Source organism: Antechinus flavipes, chromosome 6 (assembly GCF_016432865.1).
Source record: "Antechinus flavipes isolate AdamAnt ecotype Samford, QLD, Australia chromosome 6, AdamAnt_v2, whole genome shotgun sequence".
Lineage (NCBI taxonomy): Eukaryota > Metazoa > Chordata > Mammalia > Dasyuromorphia > Dasyuridae > Antechinus > Antechinus flavipes.
In genome coordinates, this window is record NC_067403.1 from 222,591,103 (window position 1) to 222,616,963 (window position 25,861).

The window sequence follows — 25,861 nt, forward strand, 5'->3', positions numbered from 1 at the left end:
CTATATTTGCTTCACTTAATCATTAGATTTCCTCCCCCAAGAAACAGAGCATCCTGTAAACAAAAGATTGTCATTGGCTCTCTTGGATGAATGTTTATTCTCACATCTAATTTCCTGATCATTTTGGAACATGTCAAGAATACAAACATTACCTATAGCATTCTTCCTATGGGAATTTGAGGTTTGAATACTTGACCTAAAACTCACATTTCCAGGAATGTAATTCCAGTATAATCAAATAAGTAGAATGTGTATGTCAAACACATATCTGATTTAATAAATTTTGTAGCTTCACTTTAAAAAAAGTCTTAAGATTTAGTTAAATATTTCATTGATGAAACATGCTAAATATTCATGTCACAAGATAGCTTTGTGTTCTGATTTTGAGGGTAGAGCCATAAAGAGAAAGACAAAATTTATAGGCAGGCAGAAGTACAAAATCAAAATGACAAAATTAATGGACACCAAAAGAAGGGTTTTTCCTTTTTCACTAATCCATTGCTAGATGCTTCTCTAAAATTATCTTTCTCTTTAGAATAGGTAGATATTACTATCGATAGGTGACCCCTGAATTATATAAAAATCAAAAGTTTCAATTATGAAATTATAATTTGTTTATAGAATTCATTATTTAATAACTATAATTATTTCAATTAACAGAAGTTATTTAAAACTGTTTCTTATGTGGAATCACATATTCTCTCAGTCAATCTGACCTTAATGGAAGAAGGTCATTATTTAATGTGTTGAAAAATTTAAACTTTGCATATCTGATAAACATAAGCTAAGCATAGCTGAATTATATTGTGAATTGGATTATAATTGGTAAACATATTCTCAGTCAGGTAATTCTGTTGTTATGCTCTATTAACTTATGAGACTAAAATTTTATTATTTCCAAATGAGGCAGTGAATCAATGTGAAGAGTTTAGTATTTTGTTGGAATTACTAGTACTTTTGGACTGTTTTAATATCTGGATAGGAAATAAAATGGACACACCACAAATATACAAGCACATATAGGTTAAGGCTTGTGGATAAGTGGAAAATACCAGGGTTTATTACTATCACGCTCATGTAGATTTAATTAAGGAAAAGGAGGATCAAAAAAAAGTAATTATGTACATTTCTAGCATTAATCTCTCTTAACCTTAGTTAATGACAGGATCTAATTACTGGTTCCAGAGGAACTTAACAGAAGCAATTCTTATGCTTGGAAAAATCAACTTATTTTCTTTATATGTCTTGTAACTGAATCACCATAATATTAGTTACTTTGTAGAATCATATAACTTTATTTCTAAATCACCAAACACAATGATTCTTACAATGATGGCAATTTCAAAGTACCAAAAGTAACTGGGGACTCTAAGAACTCTTTCTTTAACATCTTATCTACTGTGTGTGAGCTTGCTTTTGACGATTGTACAAAACAAAGCAGGCTATCAACCATGGGTTGAGGATGGGGATGTGGGGAATCAACTAACGATGAGGAAGAAGGAGGTAAGGTATAAAATTGTACTTATTACGTTAGTATTATCAAAATTATCCAAGTTAAAAAATAACACCTGTAGTTTAAAAAAAAAAAAGTGAAAACATCTATAAAGCTGTACATTAAAAAAAAAAAAGTACATCATTTCAATTTGGAGCAAGTATGAATATTGGTTTGATCAGGGAAAAAGTAAGGAATGACTTTAATACTAATAGTAACACATTGCATTTTGTATATAACTTAAAAAGTGAAATTAAGATACATGATCTAATTTGAGGTGATTTAAGCATCATCCCCATTTCATGAAAATTAAGACTCAAAGAAAGAATGAGTTGACAAAGTTCTATCAGCTGGCTAAGGACTGGCTGACTGAGAAGAGTATAACTCCCAGATGTGACTTCAAATTTAGGTGCTTTTTTTTTTTTAAACTAAAAATGCTTTTTAGTGCTTTTTGTGCTTTTTTAGTAAAACAAATAGGAAAGATTTATCAATGAGGACTAAAAAAAATCTCTCATTTGTAGTACTTCAAGTTTTAAAAAGTACTTTTTTTATAATATCCTTATGAGATGAGTAGTAGAACTAAAAAACAATCTAATTTTCCTTTTTTGCTGAGGCAATTGGGGTTAAATGACTTGTCCTAGTCACACAGCTAGGAAGTGTTAAATGTTTGAGACCAAATTTGTACTCAGGTCTTCCTGACTTCAGGGTGGTGCTCTAATCACTGCACCTATTTTTCATATTTAAACCAGGTGTTATCAGAGAGGGACCTCTTTATCCCTTTCTGATCACTTATGGGAGTAGAAATCTGGGATCATTCACTTTTTCATTCATTTGAAAAATTTGTGTCCTGGAATTTATAGGCGAATACAGTGTTTTCAGAGTTTGAAGAATTTTCTAATCACTTTTAAATGTTTAAAAAAAAAAAAAAGACCAAAAACAACAAATTGGAGGTTTTACTAAAAAAAAAAAAAGACCAAAAACAACAAATTGGAGGTTTTACTAAACTGGACTTTTCTGGACTAATTTAATTTAGGTAAATTAATAATAACACACCCTGTGGATTCAGAACATTTTACAAATATTCTCAAAGGGTCTACTATGCTGCTATGTCCAGATGCCTCATCCTTGTGAGTACCAGCTTTCATTTCTGGTCTTTTATTTTACTTTTGTGCTTTTCTTCATACCTCATTATTATTCCCTGTGTATAAAAAGAAGAGCTGAGAGCCAGGGAGGATCCTCCAGAATGTCAAGAATGAAGCCAGGATTTGAAGCTAAGTTTTCTGGCTCACTTATCACCACGGGCTATTATCGATAGACTGTAAGTTCAAACAGCTATCAAAAAATGAGACCATTAGGACATAAACCGTAGGGAGAGACTATGGCGTGACGGACGAGTCTTACACCGGTCCCGCAATGGGCCTGTTTTCTGGAATCTTACCTTGTTAATTTCCGTTTTCTCTTGGCAGCAGCAGTCATTGCCATGTAGGATGGGGTTTCATTTGTTAAGTGGACAGATGTTTTAGTCAACAATGAAGGGAGGCTAAGCCTACAGTTTATAAGTGAAAAAAAAAAAAAAGATATCCTTATTTTTTTCTTTTTAGTGAAAAACCATTTTTATGATGGCAATATTTTCAATGAAGCAGAAATATTACAGGTATTTCAGACATCATTTCTAGTCCAATCCCTTATGTATTCATGAGGAACTTGTGGCCTAGGGAGGTAAAGGTATCTAAGGAAGCTGCAATAAGTAACAAGTTATCCCCTGATGAATGGCACTCGGTAAAGAGACTGTATATATACACTAAGTTATGGGGACAAATAAATAGTCTTCTATGAGGTCCTTACTTCACTTACCATTTATTAACAACCTACTCTGTGCAAGAGATTTCCTGGTAGGAGCTATTAGAGTTGTGCTTTGCTTGAATCTACAGAGAAACACTTTCACACCATGATGATACACTGGAGTAAGATTTTAGTAAAGAATTTCTAAACTTACATGTTAATAATTTTAAAAGGGTACAGACATATCTCTATATACATATTCCATTTATCCATCTATCTACAGAAACCATTGCTATCATAAAACTGTTATGCTACCAGTAGCAAGAAAATACTTGGATACCTTTCCTCACATAAATATGCACAGGATATGACAGATGAAATGTGAACTCAACAGGTAAAGTATGAAAGCATACACATGTTGTCTTGGATGAAATGCAGTGAAAATTGGTTTAGGTTTAGGAATATTTTACATCATCTAAGGGTTGCTGGAGTACCAAGAGTTGTCAGACACCATGAGAAATTGTGGAATTTCCTTCAGAGGAAATTTTAAAAACTATAACATATACAGTAATCCTTTTCAGATGGTTTGGGTTGTCTAGCTAGAAAACTAACAGATAAAATAGTTCAGTCAACCTAATCACTCTGTTAAAATATATTTATTTGAGATGCCAAATATGAGGCGTGAGGTATGAAATATGAGGAAAGGTTTTAAAGATGAAATGGAAGAAAAATAAAGCGTATTTTGTTAAAAGTTGGTCTTAATACATTTCCTATTGAAAACTAAATAATATATGTATTAAAAAACCAAATCTAAACCAAAAAAATACATTTCATAGTGTTAATGCTGAGAGGGTACTTTCCTTGTATAATTAATTTAGTCTAATGCTCTCCTTTTACACATGAGGAAATAGAAGAACAAAGAAGTTAGGGAATGTTTGTAGGGTCATACAGCTGGCTACTGACAGACTGGGTGTAGTAACTCAGGTCTGCTGAGCCCCAGGTACTGGCTTTTTCAAACATGAATAAATCTCCAAACTAAACCTTAACCAGGAAATGGAAAAAAAAAATGAAATCTATCTAAAGAATCCTGAGTTAACATATTTGGGAAATTCCACTGATAGAAATGCTGCATGCCATACCTTGGTAAAATGGTATCATTTTCATTTGGTTCCAATCCCTTTTCAGAGAATATGCCAGTGTCATTGGTGTCTTCGTGTATAACAAACGTAGATTCTAAATTCTCTTTGACACACTCTATCCTTCTGTCAAGAGGTATACAACTTTTTGAAAAGGGAGCATAAAAGGGATTACTGTTTGTTTTCAAACTGTTGACTTCCTGAAAACTGGATCCATATGACGACTGTGAACTGGGATTTTGAATTGATTTTCTACAATTTTCTGGTGTATATACAATAGCTTGGAGTTCCTGTGTGAAAGAATCATTGAGTCGAGTTTTACTAGACAGTTTAGGTCCTCTGGAATGTTCGGTCATCGAGGGAGACTGGATTAATTTCCTCCGAGTTCTTTTTTGTGAAGGAGTTTTCTGTTGATTAATTGCCAGCTGCATTTTTTCACTGGATTCGCCTGAAGGAATACCTGTTCCACAAATTAAAATAAAACTTAATAGTTTTATCTAAACTTTTCTCATATCAATCACAGCACTACAATCTCTTGAAAGGGGAAACTAATTTTTAGTAGTTGATTTAAAAAAAAATTAACAGAAAATAATAAGGGTAATAAATTTAAATTTAAAACTAAGAATCAATTTTCAAAAACTTCAAAAGAAGTCCTGGAAACTGGTCACATACAATCTGTCCAACACACAAATAATTACCATTGAGACTATATCAGAGTTATCATCAATGTGGAGCCCTGGTATGTCAAACATAAACCAAAACCAAAAACAAACTATGATTAATCTTTGGCTTTACAAAGATCTCAAGGGAATGTCTCATATTTATATGTTCTTTAGGAGTAAGCTTTAAAATAAATTAACAACAACTAAAACAATTTGTAGATATAACAATCAGTAACTTTTAAACTACAGAAAAGCATACTTTGGCATTACTGAGCAAAAGGCCAATTTGAATTTGGAAAAAAATACAGTTTTTCATAGGGCCAAGAAGATTTTGCTTATTCAAACATTTAAAGGGTATAATAGAGAAATGCTCTAAATCCTTTTGATTGATAAAAGTAAACAAATTAGTATATCATAGTATTAAGGATTTAAAGGTCGAACCTGATATTTTTAAAGAAATTTTTAGTAGCTATAGTTAAATCATTTTATGATAATTATTTATGTATTTCATTTTTTGCACTTAAAAAACATTATTCTAAGAAGACGTCCATAGGACTCACCAGACTGTGAAAAGGTTTTGGGGACAAAAAGCGAAGAATTCCTGCTCAAGTCCAACTCCCTCATTTGCTGGATGAGGAGACAGAGAGGATTGGAGGGAAAGTGACTTGTGTAAAGTTACACAGATAAGAAATGGTTAAGCTAGGAGCCAGATCCATGCCTGCTGATTCTAAACCCAACATTAATTCCACTGTGTTCAGTCAGTACATACCTTTGTAGTTACTGCTGAACTTATAACTAAATGTTTTTTTCTATATAAGAGCCTAAATGGATTATAATTGTCCTGACAGACCCCAAATCTGGTACAGAGATGAGAAGTATAAATTTATACAGTGAAGGGAAGAAATGAGAAGTGAGAATTTATACAGTAGAGGGAGTGGGCAAATTCTGAGAGAGAAAGATGGATCTAGTTGTGTTGATCACAAGCTCCAACACTGCTGGGTTATCATAGGGAGAGGGAGAATGCGGCCCACCCTTCCATTCTGTAATTGATGGGTTGATCACACACCATTTGGGATTAGAATACTCAACTTGGAGACTACTAGTTCAGATTCCTAGGAAGTTGGAAAATAACTGGATCTTTGATGACTTGATTATGCCAAAAATCAGTGCCTTCACTGTTTGTCATTTTAACATAGGGTAAAACCTCTAAATTTGACACAAAAAATTTTCTTCTCTCTCAAATACTGAAATTCTATCATTAAACCTTCAAATGCTATAAAATCTTTTCTATTTCTTCTCTTCATTCTCATTGCTATTATCCTGGTTTGTCCTCTTAATATAATACATCTTCCCTAGAAGATAGTTATTGGTTGGTCATGCAATCGATTATGGACCAGGTGGAAAGCCAAGTGGCTGGGCCAGAGGCAGGAGGAATCCTCTTCTTGAGTTCAAATCTGGCCTCAGACACTTCTAGCTGTTGTGACAACCCTCAGTTTCTTCATTTGTAAAATGAGCTGAAGAAGGAAATGAAGAACTTCTCCAGTATTTCTAGAAAGAAAGCCCCACAAAAGAGCTAGACATTACTGAAAACAACTGAACAATTAACATGAAGCAGGTGCCATGACGGATCCTGGGGATATAAAAACAAAATGAAAATATCCTTGCTCTTAAAGCTCTTACTTTCTAAGTTCTAAAGGGGACAGATAATGTGCACCTAGAAGTGTGTATACAGAACATCGCGGAAATTGAGAACACCTCACTTGGTAGGCGAGGGGCAGCTTGAGGAACCAGGAGGAGCCTCGTGCAGAAGGCGCTGGGCTGGATATGGAAGGATATGTGAACAGGGCAAGAAGTGCAGGCATAGGGACAGCTGGAGACCAATCAGGGAGCAGGGAGGGAAGGCCTTGTGCGAGGAAAGCAAAGACAATCAGTGTGGCTGGCCAGGAGAATGCAAGGATTGAAATGTGTGCAATTCTTCTAAACATGTTTCCACATTGAAAATGAATTCTTGTTAAGTTTATTTTCCACATCCCTTATATTTCCCAACGTATTCTTCCTCTTCCTTCCCCCATGCAGAACAATCCCCCATAACAAGGGATTAAAAAAGGAATAAAAGTTCAGCAAAATTATAAATAATATATGGAAAAAAGTTGCCATTTATATGCACTGTTACACAACCATGGGCCTTCACTTCTGCAAAACAGAGGGAAACCAAATGTTAAATACCAAATATGATTTAAATTAGATCACAGAAGTAATATATACTCAGGATTAATAGGAAGCCACAATAAATTATTGGAGACAGTGGGGACCACTGGCAGGTATAACACGGTCAGCCTGACGGGAGTTTGCTGCCAACAGTTCAGGTGGGGGGGGGGGGGCTGAGGGCCTGACCTAAGAGCAGGGGACCCATGTGAGGAGGGGAGAGGAAGGGAGGAAGTGAGAGTCTGGTAAGGAGAAGAAGCATCCAGGTGACATCAAGGTGACTGGAAGAGGGCAAGCTCATCCACAGAAATGGAGAAGCTGGAAAGAGGAGGTGATTTGAGGGGAGTGGAGATGCGCACCAAGTAGGAGAACACACATACAGGCGAGAGGAGCGGGCTCCAGAACTTGCCTGGGGGGAGGAGGAAGCCGTAGTCAGAGGCTAAAAAGAAAGTTCCTGGGAAGAGATGGTGAGCTAGAGAGAGGAAGGGAGAGGACCAGGATAAGGCCCTCAGACCTGGCAGAGGCTGATGCTGATTAATTGAGTGAGAATGCAAGAGCATTCTCATGCAAGGGGCAATGGGAGGCTTCATCTAACCTCCCAACAAATTGCCCAGAAAATAATCTGTCCCCTTAGCCCCCAATTCATACTATACTCTATGGATAAATGTAATTATACTCCTGGTTATTTCAATTCAATTAAAAAAAAAAAAAACTTCAATAGTTACTGGTTATCACTACCTACAAAAAGAAGTCCAAGTTTTTTCGACTGTTGAGCAAAATGTGACCCGGGTTTACCTTTCAATCTTTCTCTTCCATTATTCCTTTCCTGAAAAGAACCCACCATAATATTTCTGCCCTATCTGCCTACCTATTCTTCAAGGCCTTGCTTTTATTCCCCTTTCCTTCCTGAAGCTATCTCTTTCTCCTCTGAATGGCTATGGAACTTGGAATCTATATATATTTTTTCATATATGAATCTTACTCCCCTGCTCTCTCTAGCACAGTATTTTACACATAGTAGACATCTATAAAACATCTGCTGAATGATACTAGATATTTGACTATATCAAAACCACTTTCATTTTCAACCATTACTTTTAAATAACAAATTTCTAAAACTAATCAGCATACTTCTGCCTCAACTAAGTCAAACAAATCATTTTTATTCCTCCATTGTGACTCTGTGTTTTGAACATGAATTTTCACAATCTAGTACTACAGAAATAAAGATTATGCTAGATTAGAGATATTCCATGGCCATTTTTTGGACGTTTTTCCTCTCCACTTTTATTTCCCCAAAGGCTGAGCAAAGGAAAAAAATGAAGCTTTGGCTCATCTAACTAATTATAATTAGTTAACTGAAGATTTGTTGAATGAACATAAAATATTTTTCTACAAAATCAAATGAACTTTGTTTTTCACTTCTTGGCTAAGGAATAATGTTTCCAGCTCTCCAAGTGATGTACTTGTATTATGCCATGGCTGGTACTTCTTGTGGTATTCTCCTCAATTGACAGATGAGGAAAGAAATCCAGAAGGAAAGTGACACTTTCAAAGTCACATAGTTGGTTTCCACTAGGGGTTTGTGAAAACATGGAATGCTTTGTGCCTGAGTCCAAGAGTTCAACTACGGAGCTTTGAAACTATACTAGTGACTTGAAAATTCATAGTTGTAAATCAGACGTGAGAAGAGGGAAATAAATTGGAAAATAAACAACCCAAAAACTATGTACAAATGAAAACCTTGATGGAGTCCCTTTCCCAATTTAACTCCATTTTAGTTATTTATTAACTGTAAAAAAAAAAAAAAAGCCTTGGAGTTTCACATTCATGTTATCATAAATACCTACCAACTACCATGAAGTGATAGTATGTCTTTTTCTTCTTTCAAACACTTTCTCTATATTAGGTAATATCTTTGTTGGGGTGAACAAGCAAAAGAAGAATAAGAAAATTCAATTCAAGACACTACTACTCTCAGAAGTAAAATTCCCAGACGATCTTTAAATATTTAGAGATTGAAATGACTAGTTTTGAAAAGTTATTTTGTTTTATTTAAATTTATGATTTTAATGATTTTTGAACATCAGTGCTTGCTACGAGAAAATTTATCAAGCAAAGAAATACTTTGGCTTAAACTTCCCTCATTAACTTGTTAAGAAGTCTCATTCCAAAAGTTACCCAAATTTATAGTCTCAAAAGATATTACTAATGAAATGTTTAATATTTATATACTAAGTTAATGCATTTTGGCTTTGGATAGGTCAGACATAATATAGAGGTATTTTAATGTACTTTACATGTAATTTGTGGTAAATTAAGATCTTTTTGTGATCTGATAATCATTAGATAATACATGGTAATACATTTATGCTCATTTTGTAGGACAGATAACAGTTTTGTTGTTTTAAATTTGCAAAACTTTATAGTTACAGTTCATTGTATATATTAACCTGGAGAAGTGCAACCAAGATTTATATGATATTGACTAGTTAAAGAAAATGGTATTTCAAAAGTCCAGTTATACAAAAGGAAAAAGGCAAAGGTATCCAATGTTGAAACAACTTATGGCATAGTAGAAAGTAGAACTGGAATTGTAAATCAAGGTTGGCATCTTGGAGCTGTTATCTGCTACCTTCATTTGTCTTTTTCTCATTTTTCTTATTTATAAAATGAGGGATTTGGACCAGATAACCTCTTAAAGGTTCTTCTAATTATATTATCGCATCTATGCAATCTTCCATTCTAATTAAGTTGGACAACATTGATAAAATACTTGTTTTATGCAGAATACTTTGGTAGATGATGGAGGAGATACCAATGTAGGGATAAAATCCCTATCCTTATAGAACTTAATTTAGTAGGGAAGATGATGCATATGCATAAAGCAATCTACAAACAAATGTCTTAGGGAATTTATAACTTAAGCTCTGTTGAAATTTGGAGGAAAGCTTCTTGGATCAGATTTTCTTTGGATTTTAAAAAGTGAGTAGGCTATTCTAATAGGGAATAGGGTGATTAATGGTAGAAAGCTCCAGGGTTATTTGGGGGACAGTTAGTAGTAGTCCAGTTTGGTTGAAACATAAAATGTGTAGTGAAAAACAATAGGAGATACAACAGGAATTGTATGATGGCACCAGATTATGGAGAGATCTGAGAGTAAGCAAAAGAATAGGAAATCTATCTAGTAGACAATGGAATGGAAGGGAAACTTCTAGTGAATACTAAGGTCATATTTGTGCACATGGAAAGTTAAATCTGGGAGTAACTCAAAGTATAATTATTGGCAAGGAGAGCAGAAGTGAACAGACTTGTAGGGTTAATATCTGTATACTAGAATTCAGACAGAAAAGGATGAATTCTGGAGGTACTGGAGAAGCAGAAATAATAGAACTTGGAAACTGAGTGGCTATGAGAAGTAAGGGAGAGGGAAGAGTCGAAAATAATGTCCAAGTTGTAAATGTGGGAACCTGGGTGAATAAAGAGGACTATAGCAGATAGCAAAGCTAGGATCAGAAAGGAGAACAAATTAAGGGAAAACCTTATAATTGATTTTGGTCATGTGTCTGAAATGAGAAATGCAGGAAGTGATTTCTCGTTGGGCCATTGGAACTTAGAAATAAGATCAAAATTGGTCATTGATCTTCAGTCCTAGGAATCCCTAAGGGAAACCTGATGTTGCAAGAGCAAATAACATGGCCAAGAATGAGACTAGAGAAAGAGAAAAAAGATCAGAGCCTTGGGGAACAGTCTCTTAAAGGAATCTTGAAAAGACCTGAGTCAGTGAAGAGATAGAATAAAGAATCTACTGTAGTCCATCCTCCAACTGCAGCTCTTCTGAATTTCAGCTTCATGGAAGAAGTCCGCCCATGGTATCTCCACATGCTCCAAAGCTCCCCCCTCTCCCACTTTCCAACTTTCTTTTTCTTGTGTTGTCTTCACTCATTAGGTTATATGCTCCTTGAGGGCAGGGGCCTTCTTTCTTTTCTTACTTGTATCTCTAGAGCTTAGCACAAGGCTGGGTACAGAGCAGGGGCTTTACAAATGTTTATTGAATTGAGTTGAAAATATGGAAGTATGAGAATAACCAGGAGAGTGTGTTAACTCAAAAGTATAGAAGGAGGATAGAATGGTTAATATTGTCAAATTCTGCAGCAAAAGGGTAAACAAAGATTTTTAAAAAGGGGGGCAGCTTGAGTCAGTTTGAATCACTGCTAAGCTCTAAAGAACATTCAGTATAAAAATGGAATAAATTGTATTGCAAGGAGTTGAGGAGAGAGTGTAGATACTGGGTATAGCAGAGCTGGTAAAAAGAGAGGAGACAGTTTCTGAATGGAATAGAAGAAGAAAGGTGAGGAATTTTGGGATTGAGAAACAAATACGAAAGAAGATATTAAAGATGCAAGAAAAAGAGACTAATTGTAGATCTAGATCTAGAGATCTAGGTTCCCCTTCTGGAGATGGGAACAAGGCAAAAAAATACAGAAATTAGCTCCCTAGAAAGAAGGGAGGGGGAGTTCAGTGGTGGGTTAGAAGGCCAGTTCCTACCAGCTGAAGAAAGGTGATTTGTTAAATTTTCAATGTGAACATTTACATCTTGGAAATTGGCAAATGCTACAAACCAGGATTTGATTTATTGCTTTGTTGATTGTCTAGACTTAAGTGATGGGGGAAAATATTAATACTGCAGATTAAACTTAAAAATGTGGCTTGCTTACATATTTTTGGGGAGCAGAGTTGGGGTTAAAAATTTACCAGAACGTCACTTGGACAGTTTATCTTCTCCTTTGAGGAAATGAGGGCAGTATATAGAATTATTATGAGAGTTAAAAGAAGAGAATTGAGAGAGGTATTGTTGAATGGTATTGATCTTTTTCAGTGAAGTAACACTATTCCTTTGGGGATAAGGTGGGGTAGTGCTCTATTTTTTGTAGTGACTTCTAAGAGGGTATGGTGGCAAAAAGTAGGGTTTTTAAATAAAGACTACACAAATAAAACAGAAAAAAGGACAAATAAGTGCTATAGTGAGCTAAGAAGGGGATAATTACTATTGAATAATAATATTCTGTAGTATCTTGATTTTGTTTAAATGAGCAGGAACTCAGAACAAAAAAGATGTTCAGATGCAAAGTTGGTAAGTACAAATATATATTCCCAAATTTTATTCACTACTAGGAGTAACTTAAACTCCTGAAGATAATTAAAATTTAACTATATAAATAAAAATATTATCTGTTATTTTCTAGCATTTTTAAAAATAAGTATTGACTGACTTTTTTTTCTCTTTTTTTTTCCTGTTGGCTTGGAGGTAATTTAATGTGAAAGCCTGAAGACCCAGAATTCTTTGACAATCTTGCAAAAACAAAGCCATGTAGGAGATACACAATTCAAGACAAATAACAAAGGATTGCTATAGCTTCATGACTAAAAATTCTCTGAAACCATCCTCCATTTCACTATTAAAGCTGTCCTTTGTGCTATAGTTAAAAAAAAATGTAAGAAACTGAAAGATAAAAACATGAATTTTCAATATACTGACTAAAACTTTAGCCAAGTTAGAAAATACAGTCACCATAAGTTACCACTAAACTCACAAGCATATGCTTTATTCTTAAAGTTTGTCGACAATGTGTTATGCAATGGCTAAGTGCACAATTAACGTCTAGGAAATGAAATTTAAAAACAGAAAAAAGATATCTCTGATCCCTCTGCTACCAGGGAATTTTACTTTTCTGAGAACTAGATAAATGAGATCCAGATCTTAAAATAATTTTCCACTCCCTTTTACATGACATTTGTCAAATTTTCCATTACCAGATATTTTTATACTAAGGCTGCCGTGTAAAGACAGTGACTTTTCTCCACTGTGCTGCTACCACCAATTTGGTGGCTATTAATAGCTGGAAGATTAACTTCTTTTCCCATGAGAGGCAGCAGGGGTATAGAGGATAGAAAACTATATAGAGGATAGAGAACTGAATTGGGAGTCAGGAGACTTGGCTTCTATTTCTGTCTCTACCAATGACTTGCTAAGCGACCTTGGGCAACTCACTTAAGAAGCCATAGCCTTAATATCCTGTGATTAAAAAGGCTAATATCCTATCACCTGGCCATTTAAAGATGTTGTAAGGGAATTTTCTAGGACTGGACATCTATAAAATACTCGAGTTCAGACAGATGCTATATAGATATAAGTAACATTACTCTACCTGCACAGGGAAAATCATCCTCTTTTTCTAATAATTCTACCAGGCATTTAAAAAATATTTTTAATTTTGGATTAATATCCCATTTGTTTTCTTACGTTTCAATCTGTGAAGTGCCCCATTACAGTGGGTAAAAAAAAAAAAAAAAAAGTGCATATCTTATCATGGATTACAAATGGAGCTTACTAACGACCCATGTCATGGAACCATCTTTAAAAAAAGGAGACTGAATGGTTCTTTAGTGCTCTAAAATTCAATGGTCCTTGTCAATTCCCTAATTCTTAGAACCCCTGCCCTAGGCCTAGCTGTCTGGACTAGGGATGGCTGCATGAGGGGCAACATTCAAACTAGACCACATTTCACCTTCACAACCCATCCCTTCCTCCACCCCAGCAACTTGGACATTTGCCTGTTGCTTTGTGTATATTTTTTCACTTTCTACTTTTGCTCTGGGAAAAGTAATCAAGATAATAGTGCCAATAGCATCTTGTGTATAAAATATTTTCCCCCACAATAGCAGTGGAATCAGGGTATTTGAACTCCAGTAGAGAGAATTTAACATGCTTCAATAGTTATGAAATCAGTAGTTTCAACTGTAAAATATTAGAATGTGAAACTGTAGAGGAAAAGTTGGTTTAGTAATTGAGCACTTACCTTGAATGAGCCAGCAGAAAGAAAACAAAAGGCGTAAAAAAACAATGGAAAAGTACAAACATAAATGGAATCTGGGCTAATATGGACACAATTCTTAGGATACTGGATAATAATGGATAAATATACTTACTTTTTAATTTTTACACACTCTTTCAGAGGATAATATACACAAGTACCAAGGACATCTTTGTTAAAGGTATGATTACAGATTTTTGCAAATAATATGTTACAGAAGATTAGATTTTCATAGTTACATAGTTTGTTATAAGGGGCCACCTAAGATGCCACTATATTTGCTTAACAACTATTAAAAAAATTTGATCTAGAAGCATGACATGCTACCTTAGTGGCTTTCCTCCAACAAAATGTTTCCCATTCACATGTATTTTTAAATGCTCTTTCATTCCTTTGCACATGAGAGGTGGTTAATAAATGTTAGTTGAATTGAAGCTTCCCTGACAGGCTCATAAGAATTAACTATGAAGAGCCACTGATTATTGATATCTTAGGAGGCATAAAACAGGGAAATATGTGCTCACCAAAGGTATCTGCAGTGGCCATATACTTGCAAATGTCACATAGTCAATTATCTCTTTTTTGCTAAATCTAATGATCTTTCCTCAATCCACATCCTACTTCTCCTTTCAGCAGTTTTGGACACAGTTTTCATTTTCTTCTCCTTGATATTGCCTTCTCTCAAGTTTTTGTAACACTGCTTTTTCCTGTTTTTCCTCCTACTCACATGACTGCTCCTTCTCTGTTGGCTCTGTTCAAGGATCTTCTTCCAGGTCATGCTTGATATTGTTTTGCTTAATATTTCTATCAGTGACTTTGAATAAAAGCATGGGTAGCAAATTCACAGATGACACAAAGTTAGGATGACTGGCTAACATGCAAGTTAAACTATGACACTAAACTATGATGGGAGCAGTGGAAGCTAAAAGAATAGGATGGATATTATAGGAAAGAAATTGAGGAGACACTTTCTAAGACCTGGTAACTGAAAGTATGTGGGAAGTAAAAGCTTTCACATAGTCAAAGGTAAAGTAGAGATTTTGAATCCTGGGCCCCGGTAGAATGGCAATACCATAAGGAAGTTGAAAGGATTGGAGGAAGTTATTAAGTTTGGTTTTATACAAGTTGGGTTTGAAGTGTTGGCAGGATATTAGAAACACGTAAGTAGAACCCAGGGGGGAAGTTAGAATGGATATAGAGATTTAGGCATAATCTACACTCAACACATAACAGAGACCATGGGAAGAGATGACATCATTAAAAGGTAGAGGACAGAGAGAGAGGAGAATATAGATTTTATTTGTCAGAAAATACCCACACTTAGGAAATAGGAAATGAAAAAAAAGAAAAAAAAGAAAGACCAGAAAAGTATGATCTGAGAGATAAAAGAACCAGGAAAGAGAGATGGAATCTGAGAATATCAAGAACAGAGAAGTAGAAAAGGAAGGATGATGGAGGTATTTTTTTTTTTTTTTGGCTAAATTGAAAAGCTAAAAACTGCCTTAAAATTAAAGATATACTTTGTTCGCTTCTTCATAAATGGTTGACAGTCTCTATAAGGCTTGATGGCACAGCATAAGAGAACACCATAATACCACACAATGAATACCATACCCAGAAATTGTCACCATGAAAAATTACTGTTAACATCTTTATAGACTCACAGATATCTTAAAGATTCAATCAAGGAGCATTTCAAATTCTAATGCTTATAAAACAAAAGGTCAACACAACACTAAGAGAAGTAATAATTTAGCAAGTGCTATACCAACCATAGGACTCTATAGATTGGCTTCATCAAAAAGCACTTAATTTTTTGAGAGGGAGGGGAAGACTAGGGCTGAAGTGAGGGTGGGGAATATGATGAACCATCAGCATCACAGAGTACTTCTGTACTACAAGGGAAATACAGGTTTAAAAGCTGTCAGGTGTACACACTGAAAGGTTTTGAAGAGCTTCTTTCCCTACCCAAACAATACGCTTTGCTCAATGAATCCAATTCTGATTTGAGTAACTCTTATCCATTAACATTTCAGGAAACATTTTAAAATATTTATATGATACTTTAAAGGAACTTATATGCAACTGAAAATGTGCATTTCGTGGAAAAGTGGTTAGTGTTCTATTAATCTATTTCTTTATTATCACCAGAAGTTCCCGCTTCAGAAAAATACTGGGTTTACTGTAAGATGCTGGTGGTTCTACAATGCCCTCAGAAAAGCTCTGACAAAAATATTTTGGTGAGATCTCCAAGATTGTGAAGTTTCTTAAAAGACTTAACATTAACAGCAAAATAATGGTTTGGACATGTATACTTATTTTGTATTTAATTTATACTCTACTATAGTTAACATGTATTGATCACATGTATATTTATTTTGTATTTAATTTATACTCTAATATATTTAACATGTATTGGTCATCTTGCCATCTAGGGGAGGGAGTGGGGGGAAGAAGGGGAAAAATTGGAACAAAAGGTTTGGCAATTGTCAATGCTGTAAAATTACCCATGCATATAACTTGTAAATAAAAAGCTATTAAAAAAAAAAAAAACAAAAACAAAAAAAAAAGACAACATTATATCCACTTGCAAAATAAACTGTAAATGTATACAATGAAACCACGAAACAGGTAGGAATTATTTCCAGAATAAATAATTTGTTGAAATTATGCAATTTAGAAGTCTGTCATTATTATAAACAAAAATTGGGGAGGGAGGGGAAGAAACTACTTTGCAAAATAAGATTCATAATACAGAATTAAGTATTATATGGTTTTTCTAACTCATGAAGATGATGTTTTTAGAAAAATAGCTAGATGATAGGACTACAAAGGAGAGAAAATCTCTCACAAAACTTTTGGACAAGATGAATTCAGAGAATTCTATCAAACTTTAAAAGAAAAATTAGTATTATTACTATAAAAATTATTATTTGAAATTGAGAACATAGTTTACCCAAATTCCTTTTGAGAAAAAGACTCCTAATACCTAATTTAGAAAGGATAAAGCACATCTGGAGAATTAAGATAGCAATAGCATTATAAATAAATAAATAAAAATACTGCCAAATTGAAGCATTCATTCAAGAAGTCATTCATTGTGACCAAGTTAAAGTTATACTAAGGATGCAAGAATTGTTTCAACATTAAGAAAACAATAAACACAATCATTAAAAACCAAAACATCCAAATCCACATGATTATCTCAACAGGCATGGAAAAAACCACAGATAAAGCACAACATACATTTAACTTAATTACATAATTTGGGCTGAAAAACTTATCATGTTAAGAAGAGAGGGACTCATTTTAATATCATAAAAAATACATATCTGAAACCAAAGGCAAGCATCCCATTCAATGCTGACACACTAAAAACTTTCCCAGTTAGATACAGGAAGAAATAAAGAAAAGATGCCTACTCAGTTCACTATTATTTGAAAAAATTCTGAAAAAACGGTAAATAATAGGACAGGAGAATTTGAAGGCATAAAGATGAGTTAAAATGATCTCTAGCTGCTCATGATATGATGATTTATTTACTTAGAAAATCCTAGGGAATCAAAAAACAAAGAAACAAAAAACCCTAACCCTAATTCAGATAAATTAATAGCTTATGCAAAGTGGCAGGCCACAAAATAAACTTCAAAAATCAAGAGACTTTCTATTCAGTGTTTATGACTGGACTAAGCCAATAAAAGTTAACTTAATTTAATTTAATGCTAAATTAGACCACCTTTCAAAGGGATAGCTCAATGAAATAATAACAAAATTCATCTGAAAGGATAAAAGATCTCTAATATCAAGGAAAATAATGAAAAGAGGAAAAGATGAAGAAGAGATACCATTTCCAGATCTCCAAAGTGGATTATTAAGTAACAATCATCAAAACCATTTGGAATTGGTTAAATTAGAGACAAATCAATGAGAGCAGACTAGACAAGGGAGAATAAAAAACAACAGAACTCAGTAATCCAGTGTTTGATATACATTAATTTAAGAGGTACTTATATGATAATGGGAAAAAGCATTCTAGATAAAATCAGGCACAATCAACATATTACATCATGTTCTCTCTATTTTAAATGGATATGGGATCTTAATATCAAAGATTACACCATCAAATAAAAGCCTCTCATAAGTACACTTAAAAGATATATTCTTAAACAAGGAATAGAGGCAATTATAGAAGATAAAATTGATGGCCTTGAAGACATGAAAATGAAAAACTCCAACACAAACAAAATCAGTTGACCAGCATTTATTTTGTGCCTATTATGTAACATAAGTCCCTACTGGTCAAGAAAGGTGTTTAAAGTCTAATGGGAGAAACCCACATATAAGTAACTATGTACAAACAAGATATTTATAGGATAAATTAGAGTAATCAATAAAGTGAAGACACATTAAAAGAGAAATTAAAGCACTTTTTGTGAGAAAAGATAAGTAGAAACATTGTAGATGTCCACTGATCAGGGACCTTTGTCTATGAACAAAATGATATACTAGAAGAAGCAAACTATATCCATATTCATATTCTTAATATAAATGAAATTAAAATAATACAACATGATGGCCAAACAGAAAATGGCTTACAAGTCCTCCTGGCAGAAGTTAATAAAAAGAGTTAGTAGAATTGCTTTTGTCTTGCATTTCAAAGCAATAAGGAATATAATTTCATAGAATAATAGCTAATAACCAACACTTATAGAGTAAATTAAGTTTTGCAAAGTACATTAAAATATATCATCTAATTTGATCCTAACAACAACCCTATGAAGTACATGTTAATATTATTTCCATTTCAGAGAAAGGGAAAATGGGGCTAACAGATGTTAAGGGTTATACAGTTATAAACTTCAGTGGCTCCCTATTATCTTTAGGATTAAATACAAAATTCTCTATTTGGTATTCAGAGCCCTTCACAACCCCATATTCATACTATATGCTTGATCCAAGCATTCCATGCTTCAATGAGAATGGCTTCCTGGATGATAAACAAGACCCTCAACTCCTGGTTACAGACATTTTCTCTAGTTGCTCCCCCTTCCTTTCCTGGAATGCTTTCCTTCCTCATTTTCTCACTACTTTAAGGCCTAACTAAAATCTCATCTTCTATAGCAAGCCTTCCATGATTCCCCTTAATGCTAAGCAACTTCCTCATCTTCAATTTATCCTGGATATTTGTATACAGTAGAGTTTGCATGTTATTTTGTGAAGTAGACTGTGAGCTCCTTTAGAACTGGCTACATATTTTGTATTTCTTTATTAGAAATGTAAGCTTCTTAACTAAGGAGTATTAAGACCCCTCAGGAAGGGCCAGCCACTTAAATGTCATAACCTTTCTAGGACCAAGAGAAGACCAATAGATGTTAGTTTTTGTTCTCAGGTACTCAACTGCATTAATATGTTGATGAAAGGGAAACTTGGGATAGTTTCAATGGTTCTAATAGGAATTAATCTGAGTAGGTACATTAAAAATTCTTTCATAGAGATTTGAATTATGCAAAATGCTTTTTAGTACTAATTGAGGAAATATGAAAAGAATGAAACAATCTCTCCCTTCCTTGCACTCCATTCTGAAATCACTGCAGGTAAATCAATGAACAAGCATATTTTAGATTTTGCCTCTCAGCCCTCTTTACTAAGCAGGGGGGATACCAATCAACATCAAAGCTAATTCAGAAGGAGATTCATAAAACACCCATTACCTGGAAAGATGCATGGTACAGTGTGAAAAAGTGCTGGATATGGAGTTAGCAATCAGCTCTACAAATTTCTTACTTGGAAAAAGTGGGCTCCAGGACTCCATTTGTTTCCTTGTAAAGAGGGGAGGGTGGATGAGATGATTCCTGAGTTTCCTTTCCAACTCCTAAGTCACATGGATACCTGGGTCATGTGTTAGGTCAGTGATGGTACTGAGAGGGTTGTTAGTATTGGGGGGAGTTGGTTTAAAAAATACAAAGTTTAATAAGACAGTTTTTGTTATCAATGACCTAACAGTTCTGTCCAGCCATTCCTTAACTTTTTAACACTGAGAAAATATGCTAGCTATAGAACCTGAAATAGAACATTTGTCTCTTGGAAGAAACTTTAAACTTGAGTTTTAAAAAGAGATTCACTCTGATAGCCTGAGGAAGAGCCTAACAAAAAACTGGAAAATTTATTTAGATCAGATTATACATACTCAAAAAGAAAACATACCCATTTTTTGATGTTATGTTGTAGGAGAAGAACAAACTGAATGAGACTAAACTGAATTAAAGAATATTATTCACTTTTTTTTTAAGTAGACCTTATTATCAAACACAATTATATACTGACTTTTTTGAAAAAAAAAATACTAGGTCACTATACTTTCTAAGATGAGGGATATTAACATTTATTTTTGAGCTTTAGAAAAAAAAAGTTTTCTACAGATGGTTCATTTAAGGGAATGGACTATAGAATGTATTAATGAGTCTAAGTTAAAAATCTTGCTCTCTTAAAAAAAAAATGACAACAAAAACCAGGCAGGTCTTTTGAGGTCATTTTGTGGTATGCCATATCAACTGTCCAGAATGTCTTTACTCAGAGGAACTAATTTATCAAAAAATGACACTTAGAAACTTGAAGAGATTTACAGAGCTGGAAATTACCATGGAAAGCAGAATGGAGTATTTAACAAACATGAGTCACAGAGTCTGCAAAGTAGGATCCATGACAGGGAGACATTGATGAATGGGATCAAAGCTAATTGAGGTTTGGGAAAGAATGATGACAAGGGTTTTTCTTCTTCTTGCTTGATTGTTAATATGAACATGAGAAGATATTTCAGGAAATTGTGCTAAATTAAAATTAGTTGGCAAAGTTCAGCTAAAGTAAAACCATGTATTAATATATGTATTTGAATAAACATTTTGAAGCTAAAAAAGACCGATACAATTACTGTACTAATCATAAAGATGGGTTCCTAATCACTTTCTGACTCATGGAATTCACAATCGCAAATGATACAATATATTATAGTGATATAATACAACACAATTTGAATGAATTTTAACTATTTTAACATTCAGTGAGGAGCAATGAAATCAGAAGTCATAATACTACCTAAACTAATCTATTTATTTAGAGCTATACCAATCAGACTCCCAAAAAACTACTTTGATGAACTAGAAAAAATAACAACAAAGTTCATATGGAAAAACAAAGGGTCAAGAATTTCAAGGGAATTAATGAAAAAAATTAATGAAAAAAATCAAATGAAGGTGGCCTAGCTATACCAGATCTAAAATTATATTATAAAGCAGCAGTTACTAAAACCATCTGGTATTGGCTAAGAAATAGACTAGTTGGTCAATGGAATAGGTTAGGTTCAAAGGACAAAATAGCCAATAACTTTAATAATATAGTATTTAATAATAATAAAATAATAATAGTAAAGTAAAAAAATAATATAGTATAATAATATAGTAATAATATAGTAAATCCCAGTTTTTGGGATAAGAACGCATTATTTGACAAAAATTGCTGGGAAAATTGGAAATCAGTAGGCAAAAACTAGGCACTGACCCTCACTTAACACCAAATCAAACACTTAGATCAAAATGGGTTCATGACCTAGGCATAAAGAATGAGATTATAAATAAATTGGAAGAGCATAGGATAGTTTACCTCTCAGACCTGTGGAAGAAGGAGGAATTTATGACCAAAAAAGAACTAGAGATTACTATTGACCACAAAATAGAAAATTTTGATTATATCAAATTGAAAAGTTTTTGTACAAACAAAACAAATGCAGACAAGATTAGAAGGAAAACAATAAACTGGGAAAACATTTTTACAGTCAAAGGTTCTGATAAAGGCCTCATTTCCAAAATATATAGAGAATTGACTCTAATTTATAAGAAACCAAGCCATTCTCCAATTGATAAATGGTCAAAGGATACGAACAGACAATTCTCAGACGAGGAAATTGAAACTATTTATAGACATATGAAAATATGCTCCAAATCATTATTAATCAGAGAAATGCAAATTAAGACAACTCTGAGATACCACTACACACCTGTCAGATTGGCTAGAGTGACAGGGAAAGATAATGCGGAATGTTGAAGGGGATGTGGGAAAACAGGGACACTGATACATTGTTGGTGGAATTGTGAACACATCCAGCCATTCTGGAGAGCAATTTGGAACTATGCTCAAAAAGTTATCAAACTGTGCATACCCTTTGATCCTGCAGTGTTTCTACTGGGCTTATACCCCAAAGAGATACTAAAGAAGGGAAAGGGACCTGTATGTGCCAAAATGTTTGTGGCAGCCCTATTTGTAGTGGCTAAAAGCTGGAAAATGAATGGATGCCCATCGATTGGAGAATGGTTGGGTAAATTGTGGTATATGAATGTTATGGAATATTATTGTTCTGTAAGGAACGACCAGCAGGATGAATACAGAGAGGCTTGGAGAGACCTACATGGACTGATGCTAAGTGAGATGAGCAGAACCAGGAGATCATTGTATACCTCAACAACGATACACTGTTTGAGGATGTATTCTGATGGAAATGGATCTCTTCGAGAAAGAGAGCTAATTCAGTTTCAATTGATCAAGGATGGACAGAAGCAGCTACACCCAAAGAAAGAACACTGGGAAATGAATATAAACTGCTTGCATTTTTATTTTTCTTCCCGGGTTATTTATACCTTCTGAATCCAATTCTCCCTGTGCAACAAGAGAACTGTTCGGTTCTGCAAGCATATATTGTATCTAGGATATACTGTAACCTATTTAACATGTAAAGGACTGCTTGTCATGTAGGGGAGGGGGTGGAGGAAGGAAGGGGAAAAATCAGAACAGAAGTGGGTGCAAGGGATAATGCTGTAAAAAATTACCCTGGCGTGGGTTCTATCAATAAAAAGTTATTTTAAAAAAATAGAAATCAGAAGTCATGCATTCCAAGTCACTTCTTTCTTAGGCAGATGAGAAAACCAACAGGCAAAGAGGTTAAGATAAGGAACTTGTCCAAGGTAAGGTCTTTTGATTCTAGATTCTAAATACTTTCCTGCTATATCATTCCATCTATGTAATTCCAAGGCAAGGGTTGGCAAACTAGGGCTCCCATATTAAGAAAGGTTTTATTCTTAAAATACTCTAATTAAAAGATGTTAAAAAAATGATTTTAATTCATGGGCTGGGCCATTAATTAAAGGCAGTGGGTCAGATCCGGACCACAGCTTGCCAAGTCATACTCTTAAGATAACATTTTCTTAAGCAATTTGATATTGTTCTTAAAATAACTTCTGTGGGAAAAAGTGATGAAAAGTGATGCATTTATTAGACATATTACTATGGTCATTAGTTGTACTCATGTGAACATAAAAGACATCAGTCTTGTGTAAACACTGTAAAGAGAACCCTAAACATTCCTCCATAATAACGCATTATCTTAGTCATATAAATTAATCCATTACTTTCAGCAATAAATCATACATAGTCTTTTGATACTGGACTCTGGTATTGAAATAGCAAATGGTATATGAGCCTCTAATTTAAGTCTCAAATTCCCTACCAACCTCCAGTCAAGATAGGAAATGACAGTACTCAGAACCATCTTTTTCACATACAATCTTTATTCCCAGCCCTTCCCACTTCCCCATGTATTTGACATTCCCATTAAGCTAGATGACCTATGGCTGCCAGAAACTTGGATTCCTTCTCAGTTCTGTGGGGCCTGGCATCTACTCCCGTTCTATCTCCTGAAATCCTTTATTTTCACTGGGATTCAGCTCAGGTATCAGAGGACCTTTCCTGCCATCTTCACATCACCCTGCATTTATGGGAAATGGTGGCATGGTGCAGGAAGACCCAGCCTTGGAGCTAAGGTGGACAAGGTTTAAGTCTCACTTTGGAATTATAAGAGCTGTGTAACTTTGGGCAACCATGGAGAAGGAGCTGGCCTTATCCCAGGAAATCCTAGGCCTAGTCTGGATCCATCTTCTTCAACGACTAGCTCAATGATAGCCCTGTAATCCATAGTCTGTGGCCATACTAGCCTAAGCATGTCCAGTCTTGTCTCATGATCTCATCTCATCTTAGAAGCTAAGCAAGGAAAGGCCTGCTTAGTACTTGAATGGAAGATGACACTTACTAGCTGTAGGATCCTAGACAAGTCACTTAGCCTGTTTTTCTTAATCTATTGGAAAAGCAAATGGCAAACCAGTCCAGTATCCTTGCTAAGAAGAAAATATGATCCCAAGAATCTTAAAGAATCTGAGAGGACTTAACAGTAGCAACAAGAAGTGTGTGATAAATTTCTTAAAGGTAAGGAGATTTTTGTTTTTGAATTTCAAGCAGTTTTTCACAGAATCTTGACTATCGCGGATATTTAGTAAATGTCTGAATTGAACAAATAAGTAAAATGCCAGCACATGTCAATAGGGACGGTTCTATTTGATGGATTTAAAGTCAGAATTATAAATTTTCTTAGTAAAGTTTATCAAATGGAGGGGAAAAAAAGGCCCATCTCAATGGAAAATTTTGCAGCTATGAAGCATTTTAACTCAAATAGCTCTGCAAATTCATTGATTTGCATGTTCCTCCTCAAAAAAGACTGCAGCGCACTTATGGATTCCTATCCTGTGTGACCTATACATGTCTTTCTAAGAATTCAACGTAAGACATCCACCAAACACACTGGACAAATTCCTTACTTTTTTGTGACATCATTAGTAGACGACTTGGACAGCCCATGACATAGCTCACAGTCATAATACATCTAATGAATTTTCCCTTACTAGAACATATTTCTTCCTTGATAATACCTCTTATTTTTATCCTTTGAAATTCTACACTGGTTATATATTACAGCCTGATCAAGCCCATTATACATCTCACAACTAACCTCTATGTATCATTTTTTTTTTTAATTTGTTGGAGACCATTTCGTGTCTTCTAATGAAACATGACTGTTGGTAGAATGATGAAATTAAAAAGATGAGCCTCTGCTTCTGGGAGAAACTAAGGATTGTTAAAACAATTCTACAGTTTCTGAAGGAAATTCAGTCTGTTCTTTTCCTTCTTTTTAATTCTAGGCACAAACCATCGTATACTTGTGAAATGTCATATTTGTATGTATGTGCGTATAGGTATGTGCCACACTGATAAGCCTATGATTGCACTTTCTTTTTCTTTCTTTCTTTTTTTTTTTTTTTTGCTGAGGCAATTGGGGTTAAGTGACTTGCCCAGGGTCACACAGCTAGACAGTGTCTGAGACCAGATTTGAACTCAGGTCCTCCTGACTTCAGGGCCGGTGCTCTATCCACTGCGCCACCTAGCTGCCCCTCGATTGCACTTTCTAATATAATCAAGGCATAGGCAATTCTGCAATCATTTGGTCTTTCCTACTATGTGACTGAACAGGCAGAATAATTCTTTGTCATGGATGAAGAGAGAAGATTTGACTTCATTTCTCTTACACAGTCCCACCCTGTAGGGAGCTTTAGGGGAAAAAGAATCTCCATTTGTACGTTATATTTATATCTGTAACTTAGGACACTAATTCTGTCAATGACATCACTGAAATGGGATGAATAATAAAAAGAAAGATGGCAGTGGGAGAACAATATTAGCCACTAAAAACACAGAAAGAAATGGTGACGGTCAATATGATTGATGCATTTTTAGTCTTAAAGGTGCTCAAATGGAACCAGAAGAACCAGTCTGTCA

At 34.5% G+C, this 25,861-nt stretch overlaps 1 protein-coding gene across 4 annotated transcripts in view; it reads right to left on the reverse strand.

Annotated features, from left to right (window-relative positions):
- KIF18A (kinesin family member 18A) overlaps positions 1-25,861 on the reverse strand; it is a 99,787-nt gene that overhangs the window by 5,938 nt on the left and 67,988 nt on the right. For all 4 annotated transcript variants that reach the window (XM_051964355.1, XM_051964358.1, XM_051964356.1 and 1 more), the window contains 2 exons: positions 4,414-4,870; positions 2,931-3,038 (listed from right to left, as the gene is read on the reverse strand). In XM_051964355.1, the coding sequence (XP_051820315.1) occupies positions 2,931-3,038; positions 4,414-4,870 (565 nt within the window). The remainder of the gene's footprint in view (positions 1-2,930; positions 3,039-4,413; positions 4,871-25,861) is intronic.